General features: G+C 48.8%; 2 protein-coding genes across 5 annotated transcripts in view; one reads left to right on the forward strand and one right to left on the reverse strand.

The window, feature by feature from the left end:
* The window catches only part of COPA (coatomer protein complex subunit alpha), a 32,773-nt gene extending 27,673 nt beyond the window's left edge, over window positions 1–5,100 (reverse strand). Inside the window, exons 1-6 of the mRNA XM_030541839.1 lie at window positions 4,974–5,100; window positions 4,020–4,133; window positions 3,425–3,498; window positions 2,972–3,052; window positions 2,058–2,134; window positions 765–874 (exon numbers count right to left, since the gene is read on the reverse strand). Coding sequence (XP_030397699.1) covers window positions 765–874; window positions 2,058–2,134; window positions 2,972–3,052; window positions 3,425–3,498; window positions 4,020–4,133; window positions 4,974–5,013 — 496 coding nt within the window. The 5' untranslated portion in view covers window positions 5,014–5,100. The remainder of the gene's footprint in view (window positions 1–764; window positions 875–2,057; window positions 2,135–2,971; window positions 3,053–3,424; window positions 3,499–4,019; window positions 4,134–4,973) is intronic.
* Window positions 5,101–5,210: 110 nt separating this feature from the next.
* Window positions 5,211–23,045, forward strand: part of NCSTN (nicastrin) — a 43,094-nt gene continuing 25,259 nt past the window's right edge. For 2 of the 4 annotated variants that reach the window (XM_030541988.1, XM_030541986.1), the window contains exons 1-15: window positions 5,211–5,339; window positions 7,751–7,855; window positions 9,707–9,830; window positions 10,752–10,870; window positions 12,013–12,158; window positions 12,951–13,101; window positions 14,014–14,123; window positions 14,694–14,846; window positions 16,864–16,968; window positions 17,215–17,292; window positions 18,238–18,407; window positions 20,434–20,536; window positions 20,771–20,866; window positions 21,939–22,026; window positions 22,164–22,318. In XM_030541988.1, coding sequence (XP_030397848.1) covers window positions 5,240–5,339; window positions 7,751–7,855; window positions 9,707–9,830; window positions 10,752–10,870; window positions 12,013–12,158; window positions 12,951–13,101; window positions 14,014–14,123; window positions 14,694–14,846; window positions 16,864–16,968; window positions 17,215–17,292; window positions 18,238–18,407; window positions 20,434–20,536; window positions 20,771–20,866; window positions 21,939–22,026; window positions 22,164–22,318 — 1,803 coding nt within the window. In that variant the 5' untranslated portion in view covers window positions 5,211–5,239. The remainder of the gene's footprint in view (window positions 5,340–7,750; window positions 7,856–9,706; window positions 9,831–10,751; window positions 10,871–12,012; window positions 12,159–12,950; window positions 13,102–14,013; window positions 14,124–14,693; window positions 14,847–16,863; window positions 16,969–17,214; window positions 17,293–18,237; window positions 18,408–20,433; window positions 20,537–20,770; window positions 20,867–21,938; window positions 22,027–22,163; window positions 22,319–23,045) is intronic. The other 2 variants (XM_030541987.1, XM_030541990.1) reach the window with 2 other exon arrangements.

Raw genomic sequence — 23,045 nt, forward strand, 5'->3', positions numbered from 1 at the left:
ATAATTATAGGTGCAGACCAGGGTGAGTCTGCAGCAAAGCCATGGATAGTAATCAGGCGTCTTGACTTTCAGTTCCCGACCCTTGCCTCTAGACCACACTCCATCTTTGTGACAGGGACATCGGTGGACTAGCAGCCACTAGCCTTAATGATCTCTTCTTCCATTTGCTGTTTAACAACAGCAGGGACATCAAAAAATCAGCTCTGCTCCTTAGTCAACACAGAAGCCATTTCAGGGCTCTCCGAGAATGATTCATCACTTTATCTCTGGGACACTGCTGACTCTGGGAACAATGCAATCAACAGTCCTGTGGCACCTTATACAATAACAGAAGTATTGGCGCATGAGCTTTCATGGGTGAATACTCACTTCGTCAGATGCATGTCTGGGAACAATGTTTCCCAAGGGATGAAGGTGTCCCATAGAACCCTGTAACTGAGCCTGCAGCTTCTACTTCCTGATGACAAAGGCAAAGCCAATCTAGTGACAGTGCCGTGTCCCTTCCTCAGTAGGGAAACTCATCTCCTGCATGGTCTAAAGAATCCGACTGGGACATCCAAGGGAGACTGAAGGATATAAACCACCATCAGTGGAGACAACTGTCACGCTCTGACGGCTTTTCTTTGTGGGTGGTTCAGACTCAATAGCGGCCTTTTTTCCTCCCTGGATCTGAACTGGCTAGTTCTTTCCCCACTTTGCTTTCAACGACTGCAGTTTTGAACTGGGCTTTGTTGCTGGATACCCCCTCGACTTGGGCAGCTCACCAGAAATATCCCAAACGCGCACAGTCTGATCCAAGCTGGCCGACACCACCAGGTCCTCAGAGGGATGAAACTGGGAGCACATCACATAGTGGTTGTGTCCTGTCAGCACGCTGCAAGAAAGAGGACAGAAGACACCATTTAAATCAACAAGGCAGCAACGCACAGTCTGATCTGTACCAACATTTCAAAGCTGAATCTAGTAGGGAATTTGGGGAGGTTGGTAGGGAGCAAAGCCATGAGAGGAGCATACTGGGGAGTATGGAGAAGGAAGACAACTCCGCAGGGCAGAGAGGGAGGAATAAATAGGAAACATTACTTCATAGGGGAACAGACAAGGGTTAATATATATTGATGTGAATAGCTATCCACATGAATAACGATCAACACAGATACACAGTTACTAAAAAACCCAGGAAATTCCCACACACAAATCTTTTGAAGATGGTTTAATTTGACAGATTGCACAGCCCACCAAAGTGAACCAACAAAAGGAAGAAAATGAGCAGAGAAGCCATTTAAAAAACCCTCCAAAACCCTACTCAAAGTCTTCTTGTCAAACTCATCCCTACACACAGCCCACATACCTCTGACACAAAACCAGGTACAGTGCAATTGATGGAAGCCACATCAACCCTACATTAATTCTTGGAACACACAAGCAGTAAACACAACCAAAGTTCAAAGGTGCCTGTGGGATGCTCGAGATGAAGGTAGTGAAAAGGAGGCATCCCTTAAGGGAAACTCTTGAGTGAAGTTTTCATGGGATATTGAAGGACTTAACTGTTTCTCTCAGATTTTGCATGTGTGGCTCCACAATCTAGCACTTTTAACTCTAAACTAACTTTTGTTTATGTGGGAATGCTACTTAAAAATAGCCCAGCTCCTGAAATGAGGGAAATAAAGAGGGAACAGAGAAACCTGAGCTTTTTTAAAAAAGCACTTTAAACACCATTTGCTAGAGATTACCTAGAGATCTCTCTAAGGAAGGAATGGATGAAAACTCTATTGCTAAGGTTATTTCACAATTGACAACTACAGTGGAGGACGTAACCCTGCACTGGATGGGACTTCAGAACTTACTCCTACCTCATTTCCAGAGCCAGTTTAATAAAAAAGAATAATTTTTTTCTAAAATTGTTGGGGAAAGAATTTTTAGTTTTTTCTTTGAAATGTCAACAAAATGTCTTATTGAAAGACACAGAGTTCAGCAGATTTTGACCCTCTGTTCATTTCGAAGGTTCAAGAAGACTCGTGTCTCCCCAGTTGTTATTTCTATAGCACTAGTTGTTTTACCAAACACAGGTTCTGGACTGCCAGTTCCAAACCCGGATCGTCTGATCATCAGAAGCACTCAGGATCCAGGGGTATTCCTAAAAAACACAACACATTTAATAATTAATATCTGAAACAACTCTTCACATTTCCCTCCAAACGGTTTGCAACACAGCTGGAGATAACCATAGGATTTCTAGTTCATTGGGTCAGCTATCCCAGGAAAGAATTACAGCTCTACTGTAGAATCATTTCCCACATAAGAGAAAGGAGGGTAGAGAAAGTGATGGTATAATTGATCCTATATAGAGCACTCAATACAGCACTGATTATTTCTGCAAGTGTCCTGCAGGGCTCTGCCACACCTTGCTTTGCACACATACAGAGCTTCAGCATAGATGGGCAACAGAGGGGATGACCAGGGACTAGATCGTAACCCACCACTCTCAGAGGAAAAAATTGATGGACTAAACTCCCTTCAAAGCCTGTTTTCCTGAGGGTGTCAAGATGCATACTAGCATCTGCCTCACCAGAGGACTGATGTGTGTTTTTGCAGGTTGCTGCTGCTCTTCCACTGAAAAACTTATTGTAATTGTTCTGGGTAAGTATCATTTATATGATTTCAAACAGCAAAAGCGAGAAGTTAGCGAGCACAAAGAACAAGCCGCATATCCCCATCTGTGCTCCAAATGCCAATGGAGGGAGAGAAGCTTCCAGTGAGCTCTGCAGTTCGAGGTACCAACTGTCCCCATGAATGATTTCATATTGTAAGATCTTTGGGGCAGAAATCAGGTGTTCCTGTTTGTATAGCACCCAGCCCACTTAGTGCACTGTACATCTGCAGGAAAGAGCCCTACTCAGGGAAGCCACAGAGATTCCTATAAAGTAATGCGGTGAGGTGCATATCAATGAAGTTACACAGCGAGGAGACTCACATGGTGGAAGAAGGTGGTGCGAATGTAATCCAGGTGCCCGAGCAGCGTGAAAAGACAGCGGCGCAGTTTGTAATTCCAAACCTGTATGAGACAGAAGGCCAGTGGAAGGGACCTGCCAAACTCTGTCCAGCTCTCTTCTGCCATCTCATTTAACACATGAGGTTTTTACTCATACCCAAACTGGTCTCTCCCATTTTACATTACAGTTCTGGGTAAAGCCAGCAAAAGAGCTCATCAGAAATTGTCAGGCTGCATTTAATTACTCCTACCGCCCTCAGAAGGAGCAAAATCCTGAATTCTACACTTCCCTTTTTCATCTCTATCCACCCACCGTTTCCTCCTCATCCACAGAAAACTAAATTAACACACATTCCTTACACATCTTGTCAAATTCCCCATCTTCCTTTGCCCACCAACACTTTTTGGTGGGGGTGGAAGGAAGAGTTGATCTACCTTTATTTTGTAGTCGTCACCTCCAGAGACAAAGAGTGGCTGCTGTTTGTGGAAATCAATACCTCGGACTGGTCCTGTAGGGGGAAGAGGCAGGTGAAACACAGGGAGACAGCTAATAGCTGTATACGAAGGCAAACTGACAGTCAGAGCAGGCTGTTCCATTAGAGCAGAACCATTCTGTCACATCATACTCCATTTTAATCTGATAAATTGTCTCTACCTGACACTCTGAGGTCAAATACAACTTTCTGAGACAACATTCCCCCCAGGACAATGCAAAAGAAGCTCTCTTCTGTGTGATTATAGAGCTACAGCACCGTAACATCTAACACTTTTATACAATAATGAAGTTATCATCATAACAGCGCTGTGAAGTCTTTTCCCTATTTTACACCTAGAAAAGCATGTTCAAGTAGTAAGTGGTTTGCTCATGATCACAGATGGAGTCTGTGGCACAGTAAGTACCTGAAGCCAGACCTCTTGTGGCTCAATCCAGTGCTTCAACCAAAAGCCCATCTTTTCTCCTCTTAAGGAGGCACCATTTTCTGCAACAAGCCCTCTGCATTCAACTTTTTCAAACTCCAAACTTACTTACCATCATGCTCATCAAATTTGTCAATAAGGGTGCACATCCGGTAATCCCACAGCTGGATCACTCCATTGTGCAAACTCGTTAGGATCCAGGGCCGCTTTGGGTGAAAGCTGAGCCCTAAGGACAGAGACGCAGAGAAGCACAGTGGTCAAGTGTTCAGTTAAATTCAATCTCTAACTACACAAAGGAAGTGAACAGGGTTAGCATTTTTTCAAAAAAGAAGGTCTTTTTAAGGTGCCAGAAGTTGGATACCCAAAACTACTAGGAGTTGTCCAGTGGCACCTTAAAGAGTAACAGATTTATTTAGGCATAAGCTTCAATGGGTAAAAAACCCACTTCTTCAGTTGCATCTGAAGTCTTTAAGGTGTCACTGGACTCCTCCTTGTTTTTGTGGATACAGACTAACACGGCGACCCCCTGATACCTGGCACCATGCAAGGCACAAAATTACTAACCACTTTCAAAAACCTTAGCCAAAGTCCCCAAGGGCAGTGCACGCTGCTTTACACTCAGACACGATTAACGGCTTAAAAAACAATTTGATAGTATAGAAACATGGATTAATAAACTGACAACAGCACGACAACTTTTTTTATTTGACCATCAGCTACGGGGGGGGGGGGGTGAATATAATTAACCCTTATGACAACAGCCACAAATCCAGGGACTGCAATAGGAGCATCTCCAGCAAACACTAGGAATAACCAGGCCGGCGTTTAAAGGAGGGCTCTTCCCAACGCAAGGGGGGGGCGGCATTTATTTACTTGGGGGCCCAGTGTCTACACGCTGGGTCGGGGGAGGTGCCGAGGGTGAGCCTGGGGCGGGGGGGGGCAGGTGAGGGGTTTCGGAGCCAAAGGCGGCGGCCTGGGGCAGGAATGGAGGGGGGGGCTGGGAGCGGGGGTCAAGCCTGGACCGGGGGGGCAGGTGGGGGAGGGGCGGCGGGGGGGGTCACGGTACCTTTCACCCGGGCCGACTTGGTCTCGAACTTAGTCAGCATCGTGCCGCGGCTCCCACACCCCGCCCGGACTCGCCCCTCAGCGCCGAGCCTCCACGTCGGCCCCGGAACCGCCACGCACCCACTTCCGCTTCCGCCCGGGACCATAGAGCGGGAGGCCGCCTCAGGCCAGAGAGGCGCTCCCGGCTGTGCGCGCGCACGCGCAGAGGGACCTGGCCCGCCCCCCGCCCCACCGGGCCCCGAGGAGGAAGCGGAAGCCGCGGAGAAGATGGCGGCCGGGGCCGGCTGGAGAATGGGAGCCGGGGAGCGAGGGCGCCGGGGAGCGGAGACCCTGTTCCGTGGGCTCCTCTTCTGCGTGCTGGGCTGCGGTGAGACTCGCTCCCCCGTGAGGGCAGGAGGCGGGGCTAGGGACCCTCCCCCCGGGCTATGCGGGGCGGCGGTGGGGGCCCCTCCCCCTGGGGCTATGGGGGGAGGCTGCGGGCTGGGGCCCCTCCCCCTGGGGCTGCGGGGCTATGGGGGGGGGGCTACGGGCTGAGGCCCCTCCACCTGGGGCTGCGGGGCTATGGGGGGGCTGTGGGCTGGGGCCCCTCCCCCTGGGCTTTGGGGTGCGATGGCAGGTGGGCCCCTCCCCCCGGGCTATGTGGGGCGGCGGTGGGGGTGTCCCTCCCCCTGGGGCTACAGGGCTATGGGGGGAGGCTGCGGGCTGGGGCCCCTCCCCCTGGGGCTGCGGGGCTATGGGGGGGGCTGTGGGCTGGGACCCCTCCCCCTGGGGCTATGGGGGAGGCGGCGGGCTGGGGCCCCTCCCCATGGGCTTTGAGGTGTGATGGCAGGCGGGCCCCTCCCCCCGGGGCTATGCGGGGGCGGCGGTGGGGGTGTCCCTCCCCCTGAGGCTGTGCGCAGCTGGGCGGCAGGCGGGCCTCTCCCCCTGGGCCTGCGTCCTCTCCCCCTGGGGTTATGGGGGTGTGTGTGGCAGGCTGGTCCCTGGGCTTTGGAGGGCGGTGGCAGGTCGGATGGGGGGGACTCCTTTTCCCTGGGGCCTGTCGGGGGGTGGCAGGCGGGTCTCTGCCCTCTGGGCTTTGGGGGGCGATGGCAGGTCGGATGGGGCGGGCAGAGAAGTGGAGGGTTGATACAGACCTTGTTGGAGTTGGGTCGAAAGGGAAGTTGCAGACAGTGTCTGTAGAAGGACTTCGGATAAACAAGTGTCTCTCTTGATGGAAAAGTAAAGTCAGCAGCAGGCTGGTGATGCTCCGGTCCTGGCAGGCTGGGAATTTGTTCTTGCACAGCTTAGTTGTACTGGGATTTCTTCCCACTTGCTGAGAGCTCCCAAGGCATGATGCTAAAAGGTGGTGGGTGGGCATCCGGTGTGCGATGACAGGCATTACTGAGCTATTTGCTGGGACTGTGATGCTGAACCCATGCTAGTGTTTTGTGGCTGACTTTTTGTTTGGGTAAAACGAACAGCGACTTTGGGAGCTTCCATCAGATATCATCCTTCATTCGCTGCCTTCTGCCTCACTGCATTCGCTTAGTGTGCACGTTAAAGTCGATGGATTTTTATTTTGAGATGCTAGATTCCTGTGTTGTGGAAATAATCCCAGTTTGCATATAGTTTAATTGGGGATACTTTGTTTTTTGTAGCATGTTTCATATTAAATTTCACTCTGAAATACTGCAGTAAATAGAAAATAATGAAATAGGGTATCTTATACTTATGGTGTGGCATTATTACCAAATCTGTAATGTTTGTGCAATTGCAAAGGCAATACATCGTTTATGTATCCTCTAAAAGTGATGCTGATCATCAGTTCTGTCACTTACCCAGAATTAAGAATACCCAGGTAAAAGATTGAGTAAATAGCAGAGCCACAAAGATGTGTTGAAATGCTTTATGAGCTTACTGGACTGGGACTCGGAATCCGGTCTCCTATTTCTAGGTCTGCCCTTGCCTGGGCGTGGCGTGGAGCAGATCACTTAACCCCTCTCACCTCAGTTTCCCCCTCAGGAAAATGGGAATAATGATACTGACCTTTGGAAACTGCTATACAAGAGTTTAGGATTGTTGTTGCTCTAATAAGAATCACAGTCCTTACTTAGCACTTAGTATCTTCGAAAATGTTATTCAAACGTTGATCCTCACGGCACCCTTGTCAGAAAGGTTACTATTACACATGTTTTTCAGATAGGGAAACTGAGGCACACAGAAGTAATATGGCCTTGCACGAGGTCTCTTATTGAGTGTGTGTCAGAGTTGGGATTAGAACCCTAACGTTTCTGGCTCCAGATTCTGTGTATGGATTGCAAAGATTAATCCACCCTCGTTTTAACTGTTGGTTCAGAGATGTGGGAATTCTGGTGTGCCTTTGTAATGATTGTCGGGCAACAGAACTGAGAATTTACTTCTGTATTCTGCTGCATTTCTAAATTGGTTCATGTTGCATATAGCATCTTTCATCCAGACTTCACAGAGCTCCATCCATGGCTGAAAAGCAGCCTCTTCAGGTTAGGTATGTGATAGCTTTTAAACAGCACGTATCAACAGTATGCAGCTCTGGGAGTGATAGGAAATGAAGACTACTTCAGTTAAAACTGCAAGGGAATTTATGGGGAAGTGAATTATTCAGCTGGCATTTAGCAGAGAGTCTAAGAATTACTTGAGTGAGGTGCCTTTAATTTTCACTCAGAAGGCAACAAGACCTAAATGAAATTGAATTTGTTCTTGTTACAGAACCAAGTGGGCGTGACCTCTTATTTATCCTGAATTTTGTTTCTTTCTCTTCAGGTTTCTGTTGGGGCAATTCTGTAGAGAGGAAAATCTATATCCCCTTAAACAAGACTGCCCCGTGTGTTCGTCTTTTGAATGCCACTCATCAAATAGGCTGTCAGTGTAAGTGTTGTGAATGGTTATTTTACTTTAAGTGGAAGAGGCAATCACCTCTCTTTCACTTACTGAGAGAACACTCATCATTTTTGTAGCTTCTTCCTGAACTACTTTTAGTTTGTCAATGTCTTTCTAATAACGTAGTGCCAAAAAATGAAAGCTGTATGCTCCAGGTGTGGTCGCACTAGGTGTCACTTCACTGTTTCCCAGTATTCCCAACCCAAGGCACTTCAGAAATCCTGAGATTGGCTTAAAATCATGAAATCCAGGCTTGCAATAAAATGGTGAGAGTTGGCAACACTCTATTGGTGCCAAGTCCTATCACATTCATATGTAATTAGCTTAATATCCATGAGATGACAGTAGGAGATTTCCTCTTATTTAAATAGTTAGATTTCACCAGGGCTCAAAAGTTTCCTTAATAGCCTCCCAAAACCCAGGAGCCGTGTGCACTGACCTGTCCCTCTATAACACAGGCCTCTCATTGTGAAATTTCTTTGTATTGTTTTCTGTAATGTAGTTTTGTGTCCGTTTCCTTGTCTTTTGTACAGTTACTGATAAACTACAGCATGTGTAGTTACTTCGGTAAGGCGGATGCCTAGCATGCTGCTGGGCAGTCACATTTCTTTTGTTCTTGTCGAATTGGTTCCAGAGTTGGTTGGTTGTCTAGAGTATTATTTTAAAACTCTCCATGGGCTGTGTTTTTAGTTTGTTTTTAATTTTGTGGGTTTGTTGTACTACTGAGGTTTGTGGGTTGCTGAGATGACAGAGAAGGAGCACTGATCTAAGTTCCTCTGCTGCTATTGGTGCTGTGCCGAAAGGGTTTCCTGTGACTCAGCATTTTGTTAATTTGTGGTTGAGTCTCAGTATGTGTCCTCAGAGTGAACCGCTCTCCAACATGGACCATGTCAGCAGCAGTTAAAGGGCAGAACAACTAACTGCACATGGCCTTCTCCCCTAGCTGGTGCTCCAACTATCTCATATAGTGGTACGAGCCACCTCTTAATACAGATTTTATTATGGGCATCTCCTTTCCCAATCCCATAATACTCCCATGACAACTACAGCAATTACTGACCGGGAAATGGGATCACATCTGTGTATCTTTAGCTGTCTCTGATGCAATAAGTGCTTTTGGAAAATGTTAAGCACCCTGTTTTCTTTCGATTGTGATTTGATTCCTGCCCTGATCAGTCCTGTACATGGCTTCTCTGCTGCTAGGACACCTCCTATCTCACTGCACATGCTTCCCCAGATGTACTCTCAGCTGATATATTCCCTTCTTTCCTTCTCTTCTGGACATTCCCCACTTACTGACGGCTGACTTTTCCTATTTCCTCTTTGTACTTCCCATCTCTGTGCCTCATTTCCCCTGTATAAAGTAAGGTTCATACTCAACATCCTCCCTCTTCCCCCAAGAGGCAGGTGATGTTTTAATTCATTGATGTACCTAAAGTACTTCAAAATCTTTAGATAAAATCTGCCTTAAAAGGGCAGATGATTAGTATGATTATCTCTTAAACAACTCTTTCAGCCTTTATCTAAAGGATGGCTGTGTTTTTTTTGTAAAAGCAGCAGAGTCCTTGTGGCACCTTATAGACTAACAGACATATTGGAGCATGAGGTTTCATGGGTGAATACCCACTTGCTGCTTTTACAGATCCAGACTAACACGGCTATCCCACTGTGGGTTTTTTTTGTTGTTGGTCATCTCTTAACTGATCTGTGCAAGTCAGTCGCTTCTTTCCTCTAATCCCATATGTTGATCTTCCTTTCACTGAAGTGCCCAGGAAGTGTACAGCTTTGAGGGAAATGGATTTTGGTGAGCCATGGAGCATTCTGTCTTTCTCTCTGCAGCCTCCATGAATGGAGACACAGGAGTAATTCATGTGGTGGAGAAGGCCCAGGACCTGAAATGGGTGCTTACTGATGGACCTCATCCCCCATACATGGTACTGCTAGACGGGGAGCTTTTCACCAGGTAAGGAGCTATGGTGAATTTTAACGATTCTTAATCACCTCTTCTCTGCCAAAGCAGCCTGTGCCCAAATTGCAAACACAAGAGCCCTAAATCCAGTGGCCACATTTGCCATTGGGCCCTCGGGACAAGCACCTGTGTGTTTGAGCAGCCAAATCTGGAATTCTGAATTCACTTGAGATGGGTGCTTGGGAACTGGTCCCCAAAGACCTTGTTTTTGGCAGTGCTGTGCCTCTGAAGCACCCTTTGTAGGCTGTGGGTGCTGAACACCACTGAAAACCAGATCCATGTGCCTACTTTTAGAAAAGTAAATTGGAAAACTAGGAGGAGTTTTCTTCCTGTACGCTGGTACCTGTACAGGCCAGTGTCTCAATAGACGACTCAGTAGGATTCCTGGGTTCTCTCCTGGCTCTGCTAATGACTCTGTTCCCCCGTCTGTAAAATGCAAATACTTATCTCACGGGGGGGGGTGCAGCTTATGGAATGGTTTTTGGTTTGTGATACTTTTACTGCTGCTTGGCCTAAATCAGCGGTTCTCAAACTGTGGGTTGGGACCCCAAAGTGGGTCATGATGCCGTTTTAATGGGGTCACCAGGGTTGGCATTAGACTTGCTGGGACCTGGGGTTGAAACCAAAACCAAGCCCCGCTGCCTGGGGCCAAAGCTGAAATCTGAGGGTGTCGGCTCTGGGTACTGGGACTCAGGTTACAGGCCCCGCTCCTGGGGCTGAAGCCCTTGGGGTGCTGGGGCTTGGGCGGGCTCAGGCTTCGGTCCCCCGTCCTGGGATCATGTAGTAATATTTTTTTTGTCAGAAGGGGGTCACAGTGGAATAAAGTTTGAGAACCCATGGCCTAAATCTTTCCTTGTGGTAAGATTGCCAGGGAATTTGAGGGTCTGTTTCATCCACATTCTCCCTTTGTTCCAGGGAGTTGATGCTGCAGCTGAAGGGATCCTCTCGAATTTCTGGGCTGGCTGTGGCCATCTCCAAACCCAGCCCCGCACAAGGATTCTCCCCTGGCTTAAAATGCCCAAATGATGGATTTGGTGAGGAAACGTTAATTTCTTAGTTTGACTCAGGAGGGGATGATCAGCGTAGGAAGAAGCGTTTTGCAAAAAACTGACAACCTGTGGCTTTACACTTGCTGTGGGATTGTGAGTGAATTATTGCTTTACAATTTAGGCTTGTTAACATTCTGTAGGTGTAACCAGTTTGTGCTGGATTCTTGTTAGATTTCACAAGGGTTGGTTTGGGGTCAGTATGCAAATGGGAGACCTTCCAAGGAACATCTGAGGTGCTCTAGAAAGTTATGCTAGTGATTCACTAAGGGGTTTCTTCCTTGTGTCACACAGACTGACCTGGTCTCTCTGTGGTTCCTCTTTCAGATGAGGGATGAAACTCATTCTGACCACCTGTGGTCATTAAAAGGTCTTGTGGCTCTCTTTGTAGTACTGCACTTTTAATCCCAGGGTCCTGGCCAAATTCCAGCCCTCTAAATTCCATACTACCTCCCTACGTTCCCCCTGCAGGCTCAGTTGGGTATTCACTTCAATGGTTATTCACTGTCTGCCCTAACCCACTGCTGTGGGCTGCTAACCCACTGCTGTGTTCCACCTCAGAGGTGGCTGCAGGTTGGTGGTGTGGGAAGTGATTGCTATAGTACGTATAGATTGTACAGCACTTGGGGATGCTTTGCAATGAAAGGTGCTGTAGAAACACACAAGGTGAGTTTGGTATGTTGGCTTTTGTCATCCCATCACCTTCATGCTGTTCACACAGCATGTAGGTGTTACAGTGACTGGCACTTTGTAAATGCTTCGAGGTGCTTCCAGCACATGATGGATCTCAGAAAATGGTGTGTGTCTCTCTTTCACAGTACAATGTTTCTCTGTATGCATCTTCCACTCTCTCAGCATGTGATAAATGCTCATTACGTGCTGCTGCCAACCTCTTGGCACATGATGGCTTTGCATGTGCCTATCATTCTCTTCACGTGGCAGTGCTCTGTCTCTTCTGTTTTCCCCACATGCGGCAACTGAATCCATCTCTATTCGTTTCACGGTTGGTTTCCTAGCCTGTGGTGATGGTCTCTCTGTTCCTGCTGCAATTTGCGCAGCAGGCCCTGCCTTTCCAACGGTCTGCGCTGTTCCCTCAATGATTTGACATGCCCGTTTCTTAATGCCCGCAGGTGTCTATTCCAATGATTACGGCCCTCAGTATGCTCACTGCAACTGGACTGCGTGGAATCCTCTCGGGAATGGGCTTGCTTACGAAGATTTCAATTTCCCCATCTTTCTACTTGAAGATGCCAACGAGACTCAAGTTATTAAGCAGGTACTATACCTTAACACAGAGGTGGGCAAACCTTTTGGCCCGAGGGCCACATCTGGGTATGGAAATTGTATGGCGGGCCATGAATGCTCACCAAATTGAGGATGGGGTGTGGGAGGGGGTGAAGGCTCTTAGGTGGGGCTGGGGATAAGGGATTGGGGGTGCAGGAGGGTACTCTGGGCTGGACCGAGGACAGGAGGGCGATCAGGGCTAGGGGAGGGGATCAAGGGTGCAGACTCCAGATGGCAATTACCTCAAGCAGCTCCTGAAAGCAACGGCGTGTCCCTACTCCAGCTCCTGTGTGGCCAGGCAGCTCTGTGCGCTGTCCTGTCCGCAGGTGCCGCCCCGAAGCTCCCATTGGCTGGGCTGTGGGGGCGGTGCTTTGGGGCACGGACTGCGTAGGAGCCAGAGAGGGGACACGCTGCTGTTTCAGGGAGCCTGTGTAAAGTGCTTTGAGGTCTTCAAGTAAAAGATGCTGTCTAAGGGGAAAGACTTCTTTCTCTGCTTTTATTATTTATATTGTGGCAGTGCACCCTACCTGAGACCAGGGCCCCATTGCGCTAGGCATTGTACATACAGTACTAGGCAGTCCCTGTCCCAAGGAGCTTGCACTCTAAATAGACAAGATAGACAAATGGTGGGAGGGGAAGTGAAATGACTTGCCCAAGCTCTCACGGCTAGTCAGTTACAGAACTGGGAGTAAAACCCAGGTCTCCTGAGTCCCAGTCCTATGTCCTATCAGCTAGACCACTCTGCTGTATTAGAGCGAGGTATTGATATATATTTCTGTCTCAGTGCTACCAAGACCATAACCTCCCGCAGAATGGCTCTGTCCCAGAGTACCCTTTGTGTGCCATGCAGCTTTTCGCTCACATGCATGCTGTCACCAACACGGTTACCTGCATGAGACGGAGCTCCCTCCAGACCGCCTTCAGCCTCAACCCAGGTGAGTGCACTCCTAGCAGGGCGGGGTGGGAATTCAAGTGTGACATGGTGTGTGCATTAGAAAGAGGAAACAACCCATAGCTTTGTACAATACAACCCCGCAACACTCTGACCTTTAACATGGTGGAGTGGTCTGTGGTCACAGCAGGTTCTGTAATGAAGGCAGCATTCAAGCCAAAGTAAAGCCTGCTAGGACCTGTAGTCACCACAGACCACGCCTCTGTGCTAAAGGTGACTGTTGCTGCAATCTGTCTTTATTTACAGGACATGTGGTCCTAGCAAACAGCCCGTTTGGCCCTTGGTTGGGGAAAGTGGTTTTGTTGAATTAAGGTCTCAAATTCCTTTTTGCCTGTGGGTTTGGAGTGATGGCACCGGCCTCCATCCCAGTGTACAGCCCAAGAACCTGCCAGACTATTGAGACTTAAATATGCAAAACAGAAGAACAACGTGCAGTTAATTTCCTTAATCAAATACTTTTGTGACACCAGTTTCCTCACTGTAATGTAAATCGTTCACAGTTAAAGCAATGAGACACCGTGCGGTCCAGAGGTCAATGTTCTACAGCACAGGACATCCCCGAGAAAGGGAGATAAGGGGTGAGAAAGGACCTAATGCCCGCAAAGTATATTACTTGGATTGACTTATTTTGGGGATAATGGGGTGAACAGACGAAATAGTAGAGGAGCAGTGAAAACACAGGGTGACATTGGGATCAAAATGAAATCCATGGGAATTTGGTCATTGATTTCAGTGGGGTCAGGATTTCACCCCGATCACTGGAAGGGGGCCTGGTGCTGTTGGATCAGTTAGTGAGCTATGAACCTCCCAAACTGGCCAAAGAATAGCTTCCGTTCCTTGTTCTTTGTTACTGCCAAAGTTCCTGCTCTTGAACCATATTATTTCTGCTTCCTAGAAGAAGTCTGCGACGCTCTGTCTGATTATAATGTGTGGAGCACGCTGAAACCCATCAATACCTCCAGCAAAATAAACCCTCTGGATGAAGTCATCATTGTTGCTACTCGAGTAGGTGGTGATGCCTAATTTTCCTGGGCTGGGGAGTCCAAGCAGCTTTTTTGTTTTTGTTTTTGTTTTGTTTTGTTTCCTCTCCCTTGGCAGTTTGACCAAGAGTCTGTTGGTTTTTTTTCACTTTGACAGTTCGGCTGGGAGCAGGGGGTGTGTGCTCAAAATTTTTTTACTGATTTGGTGCGCGTTCAAAAAAGTTTGGAGACCACTGGTCTAGCCTATAGTGAACATTGGTTGAACCATTAATAGCTCATCACAGTTGGCGTGTACTGCTTACAAGAGATCCAGGCCTGGAATACAAGTATGTGCTGCAGCCTAGGACTGAGATGCATTGGCACAGCTCCATGTGAGGCTCCAGGACTGGTATAGCTATGGGAGCAGTATGGTAAGATTCATTGGCAGAGCAAGTTGCTTTTGTGCTTCAAGGATGGATTCAGTTTGGGGGTGAAAGTTCTGGCTGTGTCTTATACAGTTGGGTTTGCCTGTTCTTCAGTCCACAATTCACCAGTGACCCTGTATTAGTTTCTCTCCATATGTGCATAAGTTCACTCCTCCCACTTGTGCTCACAGATTGACAGCCATTCATTCTTCTGGAACGTAGCCCCAGGGGCAGAGAGCGCCGTCGCCTCCTTCGTGACCCACTTGGCGGCTGCTGAAGCCCTTCATAAAGTGCCAGATGTTCAGATGCTACCAAGGAACATCATGTTCACCTTCTTCCAAGGGGTAAGATCTTCATCCCCTCCTAGCTTGTCTTGAGCTAGCAATCAGCTTCCCATCCACTGCCCTTTCGACAGCATCTTCCACAGATGCTGATAAACCTCTATGCGTCTGCACCTGCCTTGTGCCAAGCCAAGAGATCCCTCCTGCAACACCAAGCCCTATCCCACAAAGAGCACAGAGACTATGGAGTTCCTATTGAGGGAACTGCACGGAACCCACTAACAAGGAGGGCTTGCACTTTCTAGGGGCATCACCTCTAAACTGTTGCAATTAGTTGAGGGAGCAAAAGAGTCTCTCTGTGTTCATCCTGGTGCAAAATGGTTTCTTTGGAAACCTAGAACCTGGGTGCCTTGGTTCTTCGGATTCCTATTCCCTTAAGCCTATGCAACCTCTCCCCGAGGTACTTGTAGCCTATCCTGACATGTGATGGACCCAGTGAATGAGCGGATCTTTTGCATCCTTAATGTCTCACCCGCACCTTCCAAGCTTCTTTAGACCTGTACCTTGCCATCAGGATAAGTCACAGCTTTGCCAGGGTAAATCTTCAAATGAAACCAGATGAGAGAAGATTAAAAATCTATGTGGTGTCTGCAGTGTAGCTAATTTCCGAGAGCGCAGCGGTGGCAGCTGTGTTGAGCCAGGGTAAGCTCTTGGGGGAAGGAAGGAAAGTGATGGTAAGCAGCTGATGTTCCCCTGCAGGTATCTTTGAATAGCTCTGCAAAGCTAACGCCCATGATCCCATGGAGTGGCCATGTGACACCCCCAGCTTGGGGATCCATAGTCAGTCCTTCCCTAAGAGTTGCGTTTGGAGCGGTGGATTGGGCAGTCTGTGTGTACCATGTAGAGGAGGTGGGGAGAGTTGTCAGGTTCCAGTGTACAGGAGCTTTGGGGAAGGGTTGTCTAGTGGTGACCTGACTTCTGCCTGCCATTCCCTGGGGAGATGGTAGGAGACACCCCCAGGACACCTTCTGCCTCTCACAGTGGGTGCTCACCTCTGTCTTGCACACTTCCCTTATTAGATGGCAGGATACTTCCTGTTACAGTCCCCTCCCCATCCCAGAGGGGTGGAAAGAAGTTGGAATGCCCTATCCTGATTTCTGCCCGTGCTCTTGTATTCAGTGTGTCACGGGAGAGGATATGATCTAGTAACTGGGGTTAATAGCTAGTGTTAACTCTGTGATTCAGAGGAGCAAAACCGGAAAACAAGGACATCTAACTCATTGGTTTGTCGCTAGCCATTGCAGGCCTGTCGGCTCCATGTGGGAGGTGGCATTCAGATACTACAGTGATGTGCAGAGACTGTCGGGGCTTTGTGCCCATGTATCTCCCATTAACCATAATGGAGCATGAGGCACATGGGGCCAGTCAGGGCTTCTCAGCCCTGCTTTTGGAATAAGAGCGCCCGCACGGGGAGTGAATCTGGGCTAGTCCATCAGCAGTAACTCCATGGGTGGAGAAGCCTTTTCAAAGGCTTTTAGGCACCATAAGGTGCAGAAAGGAGACTGGTAGGATTTGCGTAGGTGGCTAAGCCAGTTCGGCAGCCAGCTCCCATGGCTCTCTGTGGGCTCAGGGCGCCTGTCTGCATCTTGAGGTACCTAAATACCTGTGTCACTCTGGGCCCATAGAGCCTGTTCGCACGTTACAGAGGCAGAGTTTGTGCTGCTTTCTGCCGCTGCTGGATCACAGTGTCCTGCAGTCCTCAACTAGAAACAGCGATGGGGATGTTGATTTCCTCGGGTTTGGTGGAATTCATTAGCCGATCTCTGGAGATTGCTATAGGCCCATCCCCGCCAGCAAGGCCGTATCCCTTACTCATAAAGAGACAGCAAAGAGCCTTTTTATTTGGAGGAGGGAGGTTTAGAATGCTGCCAAATGGCAGAATTTTCAGGAAGACGTGAGAGAAGGAGTAAATTCCAGATTCTCTCTTCTTCTCCTCGTCCCCCTCTCAGACACTGCTTAGGATTGAGTTCATTAACTATCCAAATGCCTATGGTTCATGCATGGACTTGTTCCATCACAGGAGACCTTTGATTACATTGGCAGCTCGCGAATGGTATATGACATGAAAATGGACAAGTTTCCCATCCGACTGGACAACATTCATTCCTTCTTGGAGCTGAGTCAGGTGCGGGACAAGTTTTCTGCCTGTCTTTTGGTGACAGTTGGGCTTTCCCCAGCCAGCCCTCGTTTCTCCCCTTTGATCTCTTTGTGACCACCCATGTGGTGATCACTCTAACTCCCATGGTCAGTCTTGTCTCTCTGGGGGGAGTGTTTGGTAATTTCCCTCTGCACCAAACTCTACATAAGGCAAGCATTTTACAATCCAGATGGGTCAGCAGTGTGTGTTGACAGGCGGATCGTTCTCTCACAGGTGGCTTTACGGAACTCCTCTGTTCTATGGGTGCACACAGACCCTGTCTCTCGGAGGAATGACTCTATTCAACCACAGGTAATGAAACTCCCTTCTGCACAGTGGACAATCTGAGTTCCTGTGCCTGCTCTGTGTTTCCAGCTGCATGGAGATGCCTAGATGTGGTGTACAAGCAAGGGAAAGGGAAAGCCACTTACACCCTGCAGGGGAAAATCCCAGAGCACAGCTCCATCAGAACAGAAAGGCTTCTGTGCAGTTGCATCTCTCTACTGACAGCGGGCCCCATTGCTGGGCAAAGGGCCAGATGCTCGACCCACTGTGGTTTGAGGAGGGCATGGCACTGGCATAGGCATGTCTGACTCCTTCCATTGATTTTACTGACCACCTGATGACCTGTTGCTAGTGTCAGAGGTGCGGGGGAGAAGGTGGGAGGTCTCCTAGTTCTGAGTCACTCTCCATAGTCTCTTTAATGTCCTAGATATTTAACAGCAGCTTTCATCCCAGAGGAACCCACTGGGCCTTGCTAACTTTTCTGACCCTGATGTGCAACCATCTCTAGGGTGGAATGAGCAGCACACAAAGCTACACAGTAGCTCATATCATAGTGAAAAATTCTGTGTCCAGTTGATACCACGAGAGAATTTAAGGAAACAATGAATTTCACAATGTGGTCAAATCGTAGAGCCACTGCCTTGACTAGCAGAAAGTACCATGAGAGCTTTAACAATCCCAAGAGGTCAGGGCCTCGCTCCATCTCTACTTAAACTCATCCTCGTGTACCTCTGTGCTCCCCAGCATCACTGACTCAGGAAGAAGAACCCTCTGCTGAAGTACTGCTGCTTCTGCAGCACTTGGGTGCATGATGGTCTCCCCTCCAAGTACTACCCTGCCCTGATCCTGGTTAGCATGAGATCTGACATGATCCCAGCCCAGACCGGTTCAGCTCCAGGCCATTTGTGTGACCAAACACTGGACGTGATGGAAGCCATAGAGCATTCCTGACTCCTCTCTCTCCCTTTTCAGGTTGAAACTCTGGTGGAAGCTCTGATCAACAGCAGCGTGGGTGCGAATGTGACTCTACAGGAGGTTGGTCAGTCTCAGCCTCTCCCGCCTTCTTCCTTTCAGCGCTTTCTGAGGGCCAAGAGCATCCCTGGGGTGGTCCTGGCTGATCATCGCACTTCCTTCCAGAACAGGTATGGGGAGTAATGCGATTTCCACTGTGTCTGTAAGGGCGTGTGTGGAGAGCAGATGGTTTCACCTGGAATGTGACTGTCTTCTTGTCTGGTGTTTAAACTCTAGTAGCAAAGTAAAATCTCTGTGTTGCTTAACAGCCCGGCAGGCTGCTAGCCCCAGCAGCACATCACAGCACCCATGTGCCAAAACCTGGACAGGTACAAGGGGAAACTTCAGGCCGGTTTGCTCTTTAGCCTCTGTGCTGAAACCGACAAGAAGGGGGTCATTGTGATGAGGACACCTGTTTGCTAGGAACTGGACTTGGTCTCTTCCTCTCCCTCCCTCATGTCAAAGTGGCCCCAAACAGCAGGGACTTTGGATCCCAAGACAGTGCTGAACCTGACATGGGGAGCTAAAGGAGGGGCAGTTTGACACACAGATTAGGGCAGAAATTCTCCAGTGTCTAGAAACCAGAGAATTGTAGACAACGTGGTTTGACTTTCAGAACCCTTGGGCACAAGGTCTCATGATGGTAGCTAAAGTGACTTAGCCAGGATTCCTAGCCCAGTCCCATGGATGCAGCCTGGCACACTCCTTTGTAATGTAAGGATTCCCGGGATGCATTGCATTTTCTAATAGAAACCCAAGCACTTGACGCCCTCTGCAATCCATGGTAAAGAACCCAGGTGTGTGTACTCTCACCTCAGCCAGCATCTGCCCCCATGTGGCTGGAGCCTCCGTCTCCAGTGTGGGGGCTTGTGGGCACTATCAAAGCTTAGCAAACGCCTGCAAAACTGTTTCCAGGAGGTGCCCAGCTCAGAAGGGGACATAAACTCCATTTTCAGTGGTAGCCAGCAGAGGGCAGCTCAGCCTCCCAGAACATCCCACCTTGGGGGTGCGCTGCCTATCATCCAAGCAGTGTGGTGGATGGAGGACAGAGGGGAGTGGGGGTAGCAGCCATGTGCCATATAATTGAACAGGCGCAACATAATTATCCTGACAAGCGAAAAAAATCCAGTTTTGTACAGAAAACTGTTCCCCGCAGCTGGCTGGGAGCCAGAGGTGAGCAAATGGCAGCTGAGCATGCCTGAGCCTCATCTGCTCTTCCAGAAGCTGCTGTTTTTTTAATATATCTTTCTATTTGCGGTGGCAGGGGCCCCAGGCAGTGGAAGAGGCTCTTCCATTTTCCCCACCTGACCCCCTCGTGGCATGTTCCATGAGCATCCTTTCCTGGGGGCATTGGAGAATGGAGGGATGGGAGTGAAGAGGGAATTGCTTGTGGCTCTTGCCCATCCCGTAACTCCAGGTTGCCTCTCTCCCCTCATACCCAGCCCCTTCTCTGATCTGTCATGCTGTCTCTGCAGACAGCCAGGGAGAGCAGCCGCCTTCCAAACTCTGCAGTAGCACTGCTCTGGGAGCACTGGAGAATTTTGGAGAGGAGGGTAGTGCTTCTCGTCCTTCCAACTCTTCTTCACTCTTGGGAAATTGCTTTCAGTGTTCCCATCCAACCTGGAAGCACAGACCATTGTGCTGGGCTTTTCGCCCAGTCCTCGATTCAGCTGTGCGCTGCTGCTGCAGATGTCTTGATGTGAGACTGTCACAAAGTTAACTTGGAATCTCTCGGACCTTTCAGTGCTGGAGAGTCAATAGGTCCAGTTGGAGAAAGGAACTAGGAATCGGCACTTCTAGGTTCTATTCCCACCTTCACCACTGACTTGTGCCTCATGTATTATTTCTGTGCTCTGTGCCTCAGTTTCTCCATCCACGTAAAGGCTGGGATAACGCCTGCCCAACTGAGGTTTAATCACTGCTCGTCAGTTGTGTTGAGATCCTCAGATGGGAGAAGTGGTGCAACGCCCAGAGATAATTATAAAGCCTCATTAAATGGTTTAAGGAGTGTGTGGGAGGCCAGCGCTCTGGCAAAGCTGCGACCTCACTCCCTGGGGACACTCCCAATGTCTGCTTCAGGCATGGACTGAATTGAATTCCATGCCCTGTGATTTCTTTCTGCCCCTTTCCCCAATCCTGTTTCTCTTCCTCTTTTAGATATTACCAGAGCATGTATGACACAGCAGAGAACATCCTGATGAAATATCCTGAGGGGCTTAGCCCCGAGGAGACCCTGGACTATGTCACTGACACAGCTAAGGTTTCTGCAAAACATTGTCTCTGTCCATTGCTTGCGGGGGATGTAGGGGGAAGATCTGGGTGATGGGGTCTCTTCCCATTGCTGGGGTGCTTTAGACTGGGCTGGTAGCATTAGGCACTTAGATATGAATGTGCTGTAGATGCTTTGATGGATGTGTGGGGACTGGCTGGCTCTCTTTCCCTGTTGTACTGGGCCTGCCTGTCTTGATTAACACAGAGCCCTCTTTCCTTGCAGTCTCTGGCAGAAGTAGCCACAGTGGTCGCCCGTGCTCTCTACCAGCTTGCGGGGGGAACCGGCAACACCTCTGCTATTCAGGCAGATCCAAGAACGGTACGAGCAGATGGGATCCAGTCCCTGGCATCCATGCTGAGCTCTCACGTATTTCCCTTCTGTCTCTGTTTATATGTGTTTACACAGCATGCTGGCCTGTCTGTCTCCCTGGGTCTCCCTGCCTCGCTTTCCCTTTCTCCACCATAGCTGAATGACTAGCACTTTACCCTTCTCTCGTGCCTCCCATCAGATCCCAGTGTCTTAGACATTAAGCTACACAAGCCCCCAACAAAATAGAGCAATATTTATTCTTGTTTTGTAGCATAGGAGGTGGGTGGAATGGGGGGAACTGATGCACAGATGGGTCACGCAAGCAGTAGGTGGCAAAACTGGGGATGGAACCTAGGACTCTCAACTCCCAGCCCTTCGCTTTAGGTACTAGATCATCCGCCCTCCCAGAACTGCAAATGGAACCCGAGTATCCTGACGCCCAGCCTTGTGCTTCAACCATTAGATCATGTTCCCACAACTGAGTATTATTTAGACTGTCCCTGACAAGTGTTCGTCTAACCTGTTCTTAAAAAAACCCCCAGTGACAGAGATTCCACAACCTCCCTAGGTAATTTGTTCCAGTGCTTAACTACCTTGACAGTTAAGTTTTCTTAATGTCGAAGCTAAATTTACCTTGCTGCAATTGAAGCCCATTGCTTCTTGCCCTGTCCACAGTGGTTAAGGAGAACAATTTATTGCTTTCCTTGGTATAACAACCTTTTACGTACTTGAACACGGTTTTCATAGAATCATAGAATATCAGAGTTGGAAGGGACCTCAGGAGTCATCTAGTCCAACCCCCTGCTCAAAGCAGGACCAATCCCCCTCAGTCCCCCCTCAGTCTTCTCTTCTCCAAACTAAAGAAACCGTGTTTTCAGCCTTCCTTCATAGGTGATGTTTTCTAGACCTTTTATCATTTTTGTTGTTTTCTTCTGGACTTCCTCTAATTTGTTCACATCTTTTCCAAACTGTGGTGCCCAGAACGGGACACAATACTCCAGCTGAAGCCTTATGCAGATGTACTTCCTGATTCATCTTGTAAAGTTGAATGTGGATGAACCCATTTCCATCTCAATTTCAGGTCTCCAGAATGCTCTACGGGTTTCTGATTAAAACTAACAACTCCTGGTTCCAGTCCATCATTAAACAGGACCTGAAAGGACTCTTGGGTAAGCATGGTCTGGGGAAGAATTCAGAGCTAGCTTAGACCTTGGTATGTCACCTGGGAACTTTCTAAAGTTCTGTGGTAGCCTCCTTGGCATCTGGCTTTCTCCCTGCCAATCCTGTTTTCTCTGACTCCTCCCAGGTGATGAACTTCCCCAGCACTATATTGCGGTTACTACGCTGGTGAACACCACTCAGCTAGTGCAGTACGTTCTGGCCAATCTCACAGGCACGGTTGTCAATTTCACCAAGGAAGAGTGCCTGAACCCTGAAAAAACACCCAACCCCGAGAAGGAAGTAAGTTGCCATCTGAGTAGAATTAGGGTGGGGGATAGGAGCAGAAATGCTGGGCTAGTGAACTCCGCTGAAATCCCTGCAATGGAGTGGTCTCACTTTCGCCTCCGAGAAGAAAGCTGGATGGAAAAATTTCCTTCTGTCCTGAACAAGACATGGGAGAGATGAGGAAAGTCCTCCTCCATTACAGAGGCATCCTAGTGCCCAAGGCAGGAGAAGCTTCAGAAGGGAGTGATCCTTTAAAGTGAACACAGCTGGGATGGCAACTTGGGTCACAGATGCATCAGTCTGAGGGCACTTTGAGTGTCCAATGTACTGCCCGTGACTGATGCCATTCTGACATACTCTGGAACTGAGTCTGATCCCAACACCGGCAGCACGTACAGCACAGGCATTGCTAGTGCAAGTATCCATCACCAATGGGCCTCTACCCAGTCCTGGTGTCAGGGTCCTTCCTTCTTTGGCCAGTTAATCTCTCTAGCTTCTACAGAGACTCATAAAAATGAGCCTTGGCCACTCCTGGGTGTCAAAGATCCCATGATGCCTTTGTCAAGAGATGGGGCGTTAGCCCTGAGATCCTGGATAAACTCCAGCTTGTGAATTACATTCTGCCAACATAAATTCCCCTGCAGTTTCAGCTGGACACAAGACTGTCACTCACAGTCCTTAACAGTTGTACACTGTTATGTATAGTTAAACAGAACACACGCTCCACCTCAGAGAGAGATGC

Source organism: Gopherus evgoodei, chromosome 24 (genome assembly GCF_007399415.2).
Source record: "Gopherus evgoodei ecotype Sinaloan lineage chromosome 24, rGopEvg1_v1.p, whole genome shotgun sequence".
In the NCBI taxonomy this organism is placed as follows: domain Eukaryota; kingdom Metazoa; phylum Chordata; order Testudines; family Testudinidae; genus Gopherus; species Gopherus evgoodei.